This window comes from Panthera uncia, chromosome D1, assembly GCF_023721935.1.
Source record: "Panthera uncia isolate 11264 chromosome D1, Puncia_PCG_1.0, whole genome shotgun sequence".
Taxonomy (NCBI): domain Eukaryota; kingdom Metazoa; phylum Chordata; class Mammalia; order Carnivora; family Felidae; genus Panthera; species Panthera uncia.
In genome coordinates, this window is record NC_064808.1 from 30,971,376 (window position 1) to 30,983,992 (window position 12,617).

The window sequence follows — 12,617 nt, forward strand, 5'->3', positions numbered from 1 at the left end:
GTATTAATGCCCACACTGCTTAAGTGAGTTGCCCAAGGTCACTCAGTGAGTTGTTGCTGAAGCCAGAAATAGAATCCAAGTCTCCTGACTCCCAATTCAGCTCTCTATCCTTGATATAGTTTTCTATCCTCTATATACCCCTGCTGCCTCTCATGGGAAAAGAAGTTAATCTTCCAGCTATTAATAGCCACCAAATTGGTGGTAGCAGCACAGTGGAGAAAAGTAACTGTCTTTACACTGCAGCATTAGTATAAAAATATCTGGTAATGGAAAATTTGACAAATGTCATGTTAAAGGGAGTGGAAAATTATTTTAAGATCTGGATCTCATTTATCTAGTTCTCAGAAAAGTAAAATTCCTTAGTAGAACAGGGATCATATTTTTCTTCCTGTTTTTAAATTGTCTTTCCTAGAGGGTAATTGTCAACCTCGCCATAGCAGAGCCTATTGTCAACTAACATAGTAAGAATAATGCATGTACTGATTATTATAAGTGATTATTATAAGTGTATTTTCTAACTGGGTTGAAAGCTTGAATTGCTTTATTGAAATATGTAACACTTATGCAGCTTTCAGTGTTATTTAAGTTAGTATTATATCATAAAGCAAATATAGCATTAGTTGGGAATCTTACTGCACGATTTGAAAACATGGGCAGAAATACACATTGTAGTTTCCTGACAATACACCTCCAGCAAAGTTGCTTCATGTCAGGCACCTGAAGTTCACTGTGAATGAAACTGGCAAAGCAGCGGAAAGTTAATTAAGAAAGACAAGATTAGCACACTGGAGCTGATGAAGTGTATTGTTATGTATTCAATCAATTCATTATTGTATATATTTTAAAAAGGTATTTGAGAGGTAAATATTAAGCCTGTCTAGATTGTGGGAATTCAAACTTAAGTTCAAACAAAACAATTTGTCTCTTAATTTTGGAACAAGAAACAGGAATTTCCTTACTAATAATCTCTGGATATCATGTTTCTGTTTAAAGATCACTAAAAGCCTTTAGTCAGAAGAATGACATCAACATTATGTTTCAAGTTTAAGTGTAAGAGAGAAAGGATTGGTGGAGGTTCAAAAATGCAAGGAAACAGTAAGAGTTAGTTATTTGGGACCCAGGTGACTGAGAAAGTAGTGGCGAGAGGATAATTACAAGAGTGTAGAATAAGACTAGAGGTCAAGTACAGATCTTTAGGGAAATATATATGTTTACTGGATGAAGGAAAAAGAAGGTAATAGATGTTGGAGAGGGAAATCATTTTGAAAAGCTACAGAAGTTGTAGGATAGAGCTAAGAAAAGTTCATTAAACTTGACGACCTCTTGACATTTAGGAGACTTACTTGTACAGAGTGATAAGGAAGGGCCATGTAAGAGTATTCTGACCTCTTCAAATTATGTTCATTTATCTTAAGGTACTAATCTAATTTTCAAAAACTGATGAATTATGTATGGTATAGGAAACAAATGATCAGAACGCTTTATTAACCATCATATCTGAGATAGTAACAGATTTAATTCTTTCATTCACTTGGGATTTTATCGGTTATTGCCATTCTTGTTAATTTAGACTAGACTGCCACCCAATTAAAAAATAACTGGTGATATTTTATAATCTCTAAGTTATTAAGTTATTAATCTCTGTGTGTACGATTATTGAGTACTTTTTTGTTATCTTAAACATAAATCAAACATAAAATCTAAATTCTGCTATCTCTAAGAATTAGGGTTGGTATTAGCCATTTATTATTTATTTTCTGTTCCAGAATCTCTTTATAATGAGTTCATTAACATTATTTAAAGTTATTAGCAATAAACTATGTTTTTTCTTTCCAACTTTCTTTTAAATTTTAATCAGTTGGCAGAAAATGTACTTTATTATTGGTGGTGATGTTGTTGTTTAACTGATATGGTTATTGGAAAACTATTTAGGTGACATTATTGAGCTTCTTTTTAATTTTATTGAATAGGTACATCTTCAAGTGAATCTAATCTGTTTAAAATCCTTCCACAAAAAAGAACCCGAAGAAAATTAATGCCTTCTCCCTTGAACACAAAACATCCCCAAAAGTCTACACTGTCTGAAAGTTTGCAGCTCAATGATTCTCTCAGCAAAGAACTTCAACCTATTGTGTATACACCAGAAGACTGTAGAAAAACTCAAAATTCATCTATAGTGACCTTACTACAACCATCATCACATTCTACAAGTTTTCAGACCATCAGCTCAAATGTAAACAGTGATAATTCTCTGAAAATGTTATGTGAAGCAGGTATTCCTCTCAGCAGGAAGAAAGAATATGGACAGGAAGATTTGGACTCTACATTTACTATATGTGAAGACACCAGGAGCTTAAAGAGTAAATTACCTGAACAAGAATCACTATCAAACAATAACATTTTACAAAGGTACAAAAAAGAGTATTTACCAGTTCTTCTTTTGTTTGTGTTTTTATTTCATTTTGTTTTGTTTACATAGTCTTTAAACCGTAGCTTTTTTTTCTTCTTTAGTTATATTTAAGGTCTATTTCATGAGTCAAGTATGCTATCTTGATTACAAAAGTCAGTGTTTTACCTTCATTAAATCTTGTTTTTATAAATATTAATCCACTAACACAATATTTTAAAGTCTTTAATTTGATATCTTAGTTGATTGACCCTCAGTAGACTAGAAGAAACCTTAAGGTATATTTAGTTTGTCCTACCTACTCCAAAGTTAGATGATACAAGCCATCATCAGAGGATTACTGTGTTTACTTTTATTTATTAATATGTTCACTAAAGAAAATCTCACATTTTTTATTCACGTTCGGTGAACCTCAGCTTACCCTGAATCATCATATATCTAAGGTATGGCTGACTACATGTCATCCAAGCAAACAGCCTTCTCACTTCTTCTCAGTTCATGTCCTGTACACTTCATCTGTTTAATCACAAGTAATCCATATATGGGAAGAATGATACCTTCACCTTTCTATGCTGTTGGGATGCAGAAATCTCTTGAGAGCAACTCTTTCTATGAGATAAAAAAGAAGAAAACCCTAGGGCAAGCAAGAGAGGCTTTATAGTCTACAAAAATATTTTTCTTTGTATATGCATACAAAATAATATTCTAATTATGAAAGTGTATGTTCATTTTTCTCCATAGTACAAATCAAAAGTACTCATTTTATTTTTTATTTAATATGCAGGCTTGCCTCTTCTTCATTTTCAACTAAACATTCTCTGCCTATACCAACCATAGTACCATCCTACATGGCAATGACTGCGGCTGCCAAAAGGAAACGGAAGTTAACAAGGTACAATTAAACATAAACTGACTCAGTGTTTACATAAGATCATCTTTATACTTTGTTTCCTATAGTTGCTTTTTATTTCATGTGATTAAACTGTGAATTATTACATATTTATTTAATGTTTCTTTACTTTGGAGAAAGAGAATGTATGTGAGCAGGGGAGGGGCAGAGAGAGAGAGGGAGACAGAATCTGAAGCAGGCTCCACATTTTCCACACAAAGTTGATATGAGGGACTTGAACTCACAAATCATGAGATCATGACCAACCTGAGCCAAAGTTGGATGCTCAACCAACTGAGCCACCCAAACGCCCCCTGTGAATTCATATTTAAACGTATATATAATTAATTGCTCTGAATGCAGCACTGGATTTATATTATCAAAAGCAGATCTTGATAAATCCCAAGTATTTCACTTGCTATTTACATAAAGTATTCTATATCTCAGATAATTAAAAATAAGTTGAAAAGTCTTCTGGCCTTCAAAAATGTCATTTAATTTTAACTTTTCTTCTGGTGACAACTTGTACTCATTTGGTATTTTTCTTTTTATACATTAATTAATTGCTTCAGTCCTAAAATATGTATTTTGATATATGACTAAATGTATTTTGATATATGACTAAAATGTAATGAGCAAAGAGACTTCTATTTCTGGCTATGACAATGTAAGCTTATATCAGACCGAGCCCACCCATCAACAAGTTATAAAAGCTGATAAAATACAACCAACGGCTGCTTTAAAGGCACTGGAGAACAACCAACGTAGCCAAGACTTGAAGGTTTAAGATGCAGAGGAAAGGAAGACAAGCTATAGAGAGTCAAACCTTCTCTGCCTCTTTTTTCCATTTAGCATTTGCCAAGCATCAAGTGTAGAGGCCAAGCACAAAATGGAAGACTCCAGCTACCAGCAGTCTCACTGAGCTAAGGAAATAAAATAGTTCTGTATGTAGCTTTTGCCCTCAAGATGTTTGCCAAGTTCTGAATTCTGTGGCATAAGAGGCCAAGAAATAAAGCCGAAAGAAGCAGAAGTATTAAGTAGAGTTTTGACATTCTCATGCGGCTGGGACACAAAAACTGTACCGGGATCCATCAAGAAGAAAAGGTGCTGTTAAACCTTCAGGATTTTATTTGAGACTCTTGAAGGCCTGTGCTGTAGGAGTAGGGCAAACTGGAGATAGACCAGTTCTTGAAAGCCTGAAACAGACCTTACAACAACTCAGTCTCTTTTTGGATCAGAGTGATCTAACTCTGTCCTGCCTGCTTGCCAGAAGAAATTAATTTCTGGAGAAGTATACCTAGAGCATATACAGGTTTTTGGTTTGTTTGTTTTACATGTTTAGCACTTAAGCAAAAATCACCAAGTATACCAGGAGACAGGACCAAATTACTGAAAACTGAAGATCCATAAGTGATACAGATATTAAAATTATCAGGTAGAGACTTTAAAAATGTAACTGTGATTAAGTTCAACAAAACAGTGACAATTTCCGAAAGAACTATATTGTATTAAAATGAATCAAATGAATATTCTAGAACTGAAAAATGAAAATCTACTGAATTTAAGAATAAATAAGTAATAAAAAAAATTTTTTTAATAGATTAGACACAGCAGAAGAGAGTTTAGTGAACTGGAAGACAGATTGACAGAAAACTATCTAAACCAATGTGCAAAAGGATAAGATCGAAAATATGGAACAGAGTGAAAAAGACATATGGGACACAATTAGATCTAACATGTGTGTATTTTGAGTCCCAGAAAGAAATGAGAAAAAGAATGGGGAAAACAGTGTTTGAGGAGATACTGGCTAATAATTCTCCCAAACTGACAAAAGATAACTAATCACAGATTCAAGAAGCACTGCAAACCACAAACAGCATTAATACTACAAGAAACATACCTAGTTACGTAGCAATAAAACAACTAAAAATCAAAGACAAGGAAAAAATCTTAAATATACTGAATTATAGGACACAAAGTCCATTTTGTAGTCTTTATATCTCACGACACTGAATGCAATGACAAGATTGTAGTAAATGGTTATATTATAAAATGACTGAATTGCTTTATCTCTTTTTCTTTGACATGTGATTATGAGGAAGAGTATAAGATCCTAAGATAGGATAACTCTTTTTAAGTTTACTGTTTTCCACCATGAACCTCTTATCATCTGGGCTAGTGTAAACAAATTTACAAATAGTCTGTTTGTGCCACATAGAGTATTACCTCATTAGCATATTTAAGATCTGTCCTTTTCCCTTCCAAAGTATAGCAGAACCTTGGAACATAGATTTAAGATTCATGGATTGATTTTTCTAGAATGTCTTTATCCATAACGTTTAAATTTCTGTATTTTGCTGTGGCACAAATTTGAATGATGCAGTTTGTCTGGCTCCTGTATGAGTATCAATCATTTAATGAGTGAGCCTAGCTAACCATCACGTTTCATCCATTTTATCACTAATTTTCATTGCGTCAATTGTGTTATTCTTTCTGCTAATTAGTGTTGGAATTTTTGGTTCTTGTGGTTCTTCACTGATAGCATGCTCTTTTGTGTTAACTAAGATGTAGCAAAAGTTTATAGCTAATTATCATTTCAAAATGTTTGCATCATTATCAAAATCAAATGAGTTTTCAAGAAATGTCCAGGTATGAAAATTATATTTAGAGTGGTTTTAGATGAATTAAAGAGCTTCCACATGAGCAGCTAATATTGCGAAATAATATTAAAGGACATATGAAGAAAGTAAGATTTCTCATAGCCTATTAATTGCTCTATTACATTCCCTCTGGTACCAATAATTAGATCCTGCCATTAACTAAGGTTAAAAGAGATTAATGCTAGAAATGTACATAATTACTTTTTTTTTTTTTAATCTTCCTTTTCCCCAATTAAGCCTACATGAGTTTGAGAGTAATAAACTCTGGTATTTTCCACTTAGCATATTTTCCATTTTATGTACATATTTAGGTGTGTATGTGTATTCTAATGTGGTTTCTAAAAATGAAGAAGGGAAGGCTCCATATGTATAGTTATTTTAATTATTTTGTACCAGTTTTTCTCTCTGAAAAAAAAAAATTACAGTCCAAAAAGCACTGGATATTCTAAAAACTTATGAAACTCAACTTCTTAGTTACTGCTTAAATTGAGAATATGAAATTTTTAATCATTTCAGATTATTTAATACCACTATAGCACACTGATTTAACTATAAATCAACCTATCAAATGTAATATATACATATGTAAAATTGTACTTATAAATTACACTAATCAGAGTTTTGGAGGTTTGTTTGCTTTGTCTTTATTTGGTTAGTTGGTTTTTTTCTTTGTTTCACAATCTAGCTTAGCACCCAGAAATGAGTCTCACATTCATAATACATTTTTGGTTTGTTTTGAAAGACATCTAGGGGTGCCTGGGTGGCCCAGTTGGTTAAGCGTCCAACTCTAGATCTTGGCTCAGGTCATGATCTCACAGTTTGTGGGCTCGAGCCTGCATCGTACTCTGCACGGACAGCACAAAGCCTACTTGGAATCCTCTCTCGCTCTCTCTCTCTTTCCCAACCCTGCTCTCTGTTTCTCAAAAAAAAAAAAAAATAAACCATAATAAAATTCTGAAAGGCATCTAATGAGTACAACTAGAAACTATCTCAACTGAAAGAATATGAAATGCATTATGTTAACATAATGCAGAAACATACTACTTTTATAAGGGACAGGGGTTAAATCTTTACTTTCATTAATAGTTGTAACAGTATATTTGACACATAACCAGAAGAGTTATTAAATTTCTTCTCAATATAGTCTTTAAGATAATTTGAATTTTCACTCATACCAATTTTAAGTCTTTTTATTTTGTGATCCAACGTAAATCTAAAATAAATTTATAACATGAATGTTAAACATTTCGTTAGTGGACTGTTTTATCTAAATTCTAAAAAACTGTTTGCAGGTATTTTACTTATATATAAATATATAACTTATTTTTTATTTCATTCCTCGAAATATGAAGATTCTTTCAGATAGATTTATTCGAAAGCCTAATTTTCAAGTAAAAACAATTTATGAGTAAAAACAGAGGTCCTAGAACCAAAGTGAAAAATCGTACCACATAATAATAAAGGTAATTTTAAGATAAATTGTTAGGAAAACTAACTCTTATCCAAAGTAACCCATGACATTGATCTCTATACTTGAAATAACCAAATGACCAAAAAAGAATTTTTGCCTTAGACAGCGGATACATATATTATCCAAAAAGGGCAGTTAGTACCCCAAACAGAATTATAGTAACTTAGTTTATTTAGCACCATTTAGAAATGGAGAATTTCTACAACCAAATTTGTTTGCTTTCATAATACTAGTACTTTTTTGTTAGCATTTTGAGTAGATATAACTTATATTCTTGAACAGAGTAGGCAAAATTACATTTGGAGTACCATAATTACTTTTCTCACAGGCTCTAGAAAAATTGAGGTACATAGGTTGATTTATTTTTGCCAGCACTCAGTGTGCTCATGCCTGTTTTTCTTTCCTATCATGGTAAGTTGCCATTTCTGACCACTGTCAGTTACCATACAACTGATCCATCTTCTCCCTATTCCACAAACACACCCACATCAGTTTACTATTTGGTTAGAGCAAGCTGTTGCCATAACAGGGAAGCCCCCAAGTGTTAATGCAACCCACATTCAAATTAGTATCAACTTGTAAAATGGCATATGATATCTTTTTTAATCAGCAACTCCCTAAATTAGCTTATTTGAATCAGTATGAAGGGGGGATGTTTATCCTTCACTGGATCCCAACCCTGCCTGTTAAAACTTGATCCTCTTTGGATTAAGAAGGATTGGATTGCTATTTTTCAGGACCCAGATCAAACTCCTCTTATCCACAATCTTTCAGTTGTTTTGTTTTTTCTACTTTTAAAATCAGGAACCTACAGCTCCTTGTAGTTTAAAAACCTACAGCACTGTTTTTTGCTTTACCTTGTATTATTTTGTGTATTTGTCTTATTTGTCCCCCACTCCCCATAAATTCATTATGTAAGTTTTCAGGACAGGGGTTATTAATGCCTAACTTATTTGTATATCCTGTAACATGAGGCCATAGTAGTAGGTGTTTAGTCATAATATGTCACCTCAAATTGAGTTAGAAATTTGACCCTTTAAAATTTTTTTAAGACAAAACAAATGAAAATAGGCCATTCTTTTCATTTCAGTTTCTATAATTGTAGTAATCAGAGAGAGATTCTCAGTCTATTACCATGCTTCGATATAAAAACAAGGTTTCCAAAAATCTCACTTGTTTATATTCTCCAGATTAAGGTTCATGCTCCAAATGTATAATATGAACTTGGTTTTTAACCTCTTGCAGGGTGTTCTTTATCTCTACACTTGGAATAATAGAGTTTGCTTATATTCTAGCAGGGCACTCTGAAAATATTTTGTTACAGACTTGTTTACATATACCTACAGTCATAATCTCCAACTTGAGTAAACATCATTAAAATCACTACATTTCCCTATGGGCCAAAAATGTGTTTAGTACCTCCAATTTTATGGAATTTTGCAACCTAACTGTTTTATGATTTCACTTTCTCTTTAATCTTTTTTGCATGTAGAATATGTATTAGAATTCTAAATATAAAAAATGCTTTACTAAAATAATTTTTTTTTTCCCTCAAGTTCTGCATCAAATACTTCATTAACTGTGGAGGTAAATTCTGGATTTGCCAAACGTGTTCGACAAGATAATGCAAGTGATAAGCACTTACAAGAAAACAGACCAACAGCAGGTATGTCTCAGCTCTTAATTTGAGATTTAATAACATGATTGCCAAACATATGTATAGTACATTTTTTTTTTACAGTGTTCTCATAAGAATCTCCTTTTATCTACCCATTACATTTACTACATGATAAGTGTGACTTTCCATGTTACAGATAAGAAAATTTAAGACACAAAATAGAAAACACTTACCTGAAATCACACAGATATTTCATGGTGGAGCCAGACTTCTAACTCAGTATTCTTTACACCCATACTGCAGAAGAATTCATAAATAATTTAAGTAATAATTGAAATAATTAGCTAAATGTATTATTTAATAAGTTAATGATTAACTGTATTTTACAGTTTACTTGAAATTTATTAGCTTATTATTTTTAATAATTTGGCCTCTGAATCATTAGTGTAATTATTGCCAGGCTTCAATCTGTATCTAGTTATAGTCATATTGTAAACCACATTAGCAAGTTGCAAAAGATGCTGATGGAGACCGCTACATCTTCTCAATTGCATATGGCAGTGACATGAATCTGTAGTAACAAAACCACATCTTTGGTAAAAGTAGAGGTAGTAGCACAAACCAGCATCTGGGCGTTGGTGTCCAGACGTTTGTCTCTCTGACACTGTAATTCATAAGACTTCATTTAGGAAGTATTTCTTTACTATGCACTGACTATATGCTAGGTTCTGTGACAGATAGCAAGATCTTTAAGACCCAGTTTGGTTTCTTCCCTAAAGTAACTTGTAATTATGGTGCTTGGAATTTAAAGGGGTTTCATGAGATAATGAGGGTTTCTAAGAATAACATGAAAACTTTTTTTTTCCCTGTCAATCCTCTTTATTAGAGTAATACAAAATCTCTCAATAGCTTTGCCGAACTGTATCGATAAATCCTTACTTATTGTGGTAGCCAGTGGCATCCTTAAGTTCAGTGGAAATGTCTTTAATGAAAATTTTAAAAATCAAAAAAGTCCTGAAATGTAAAATTTACTACAATTATTTGGTTAGCATGCCAAACTTAATAATGTTTAAAAATGTGTATGTGCAGCTGGTATAGATATATATTGCCCCATTGGTCTCCTGAAAAATTTCCCCAGGAAATCATAATTTACAACTAAATAATTTATGATATTTCTCAAATAGAGATTTGGTTTTCCTAATGTGCTTATTTCCTAAGAGTGGTATAAAAATGCATTAAATATCTCATGTATAAAGAGAGGTGAATTAAAAAATTCTACAGAGAAGAATGTAGGAGTTGATACTAAACTGCAGTGCTTGCCAGAGCAAAGAGGAGCTAAAGCTAAGTTAAAAGATTATGTGTTATTAAGGATAATGGAGTACTTAGAAAGAAGTATTGGTTTAAGGGGCAGTAATAGTTTATGTGTATTAGGATAGCCAAGTGAAAATGCCCAAATACACATGAGAAATTACTAGAAAAGTAAGAGAGAACTAGAGCTGCCTTTCCTAGAATATTTTTATCTGAGTTTTCCAACTAACAATGTACAAATAAAAAAAACAAAGGAACATCAGTGGGAAAGAAGGTAACTGCTATTTACTGAGAAATAAGAGTGTCAAGAGACTAAGTGCCCCTGAAACTAAAACCTAATGTGACCAGGAAAATGGATAAGAGATTAGGCTGATCTGTAAATAAGTCAGTGGCACTGTTTTTAACGGCTTGGTTGAGCAGTCATGGTGAAGGCTTATGAAGAACCAGAGGAATGGACATTTGAGAGGTGGCAGGAAAAGGAATAAGGGCTATGGGATCAGGATTAGCACTTAGGGAAGTACTAGATGCAAATTATACTCTTAAATAGGAAAAATATGAAAGTTTAAAAGTCTTAGGGAAGTAATCCCAAAGAATGAGGGGAAAAAATGATGCAAAAAAGAAAGAGAGCAATGCTTGTAGAATAGTTGAAAAAGAACAAAAGTAAATGTAGTGGTTTATTCAGTGATATTACTTGATACCTGTCAAACTCAGTTGACAACATGGAGAAATGATTTCCTATTTTTAAATGAATGTTGTTAATGTTTCTTTCATGTCATGTTTTAAATCATGTTAGTTAACAACTATGAATTTTAAAAATAAATTTTTCTTATTTGGTTATAATTTTTAACAAATTTTTATACGTTGAATGAAAAGTGAAAATTATTTTTGAATGATACTTTTACCATATTTATATGTCTTTTTTTTTTTCCTTTCTAGACTATAAAAGAAACATCCATAAAGTAAAGGCAAACATGGTTAGAAAATTTGGAAGAAGTATTTCAAAAGGAAGTCTAAGATAAGTCACTTCAAAATCAAGGAAAACGAAATTGACATGTCTCCTTTTAAAAAGATTTGTTGCCAGTCCCCTTTCAGGAACTTATTTAAAACCTTTGAAAGAAGACCATCTTAAATAAAGCTCAGTTTACCCTAATTACTTTAACAAGCAGAAGATGAAGTTCTTTCTGTTTTATTCTTTTGTATTCTAAGCAAATATGAAATTTCAACAGAAAAAGTTATGGTTTAATAAAGTTACTAACATATTTGTTACCTTTTGAGATCCCTAAGTCAGCATGGTGGCAGATCAGTGTTACTGTGCTACAACAAGTTGATTAGGACATTTTAGAAAATAATAGTGAGTTACGTTATCCTTACTGTTTGTTTTAAAATAAGGAGAATTTAGAAGTGATAAAATTATGGCACAGGATATGTTTAGTCTTACATTATTTTAATCACATGTGACTTTACTTTCCAAAAATACTTTGATGTACAAATGTACATATATGTGCCCATAAAGTTGTTGTAAAGATTATTTAAGTAGTCTTCATGAATAAAATACTAATATTGTTCCTTGCTACTCGGTATATTAAAGATGTAGATTTTACAATGTTGGCTTTTCTGTCTTATTACCACCCCTTACACACTTTAAACTATCATTTTGTGTAACATGTGAATTTTGTAGATTTGTATTTCAATTTAGATCAAGGTATATGGCAGTAGCACCAAGTCTGAAAATAATCCGTAGATTCCTTAATGATAGTGAGACAATGTTTTTAATCATTCCTTCTCCTATAGGAAATATATGGAGCTGCAATTAATCATATTGTTCACTTGCCGTGTTTGACCTGTTCATCTTCTGAGTGCAACAAATATTTGATCAAGCACATTTTTAATTTTATGTGGCCTGGGAACTGTTCCACCAGAACAAACAACCACTTAACAACCAGTTGAAACATCTTAGGACCTTTAATTTAGTCATGTTTTTCAACTTAAAATCTGGTGGGAGAGTATGAGATGGAATAATAATCTTTCAGGTTCCTCCCAACTCTGGGTCTGCAATTCCATGTTTATAAATGTGCACACAGGATCTGTCATAGCAAGAGCCACCCATGCAATTTCTTTGAGGTCCCTTTGACATTAAGCCTTTAGTTGTGTTGCCTATTTACCAGTCACTTTCGCCTGTTTTCCTTTCCATCTGTCTTAGGAAATTATGTGTTTCAAAAAAAAAACACATCCTTTTACTAGGTAATGATGAATAGCTAGCAGGA

General features: G+C 32.5%; 1 protein-coding gene across 2 annotated transcripts in view; it reads left to right on the top strand.

Moving 5' to 3' along the window:
- KIF18A (kinesin family member 18A) overlaps positions 1 to 11,968 on the top strand; it is an 80,471-nt gene extending 68,503 nt beyond the window's left edge. For both annotated transcript variants that reach the window (XM_049648911.1, XM_049648917.1), the window contains exons 15-18: positions 1,971 to 2,409; positions 3,192 to 3,299; positions 8,984 to 9,093; positions 11,290 to 11,968. In XM_049648911.1, the coding sequence (XP_049504868.1) occupies positions 1,971 to 2,409; positions 3,192 to 3,299; positions 8,984 to 9,093; positions 11,290 to 11,372 (740 nt within the window). In that variant the 3' untranslated portion in view covers positions 11,373 to 11,968. The remainder of the gene's footprint in view (positions 1 to 1,970; positions 2,410 to 3,191; positions 3,300 to 8,983; positions 9,094 to 11,289) is intronic.
- The last annotated feature ends 649 nt before the right edge of the window (positions 11,969 to 12,617 follow it).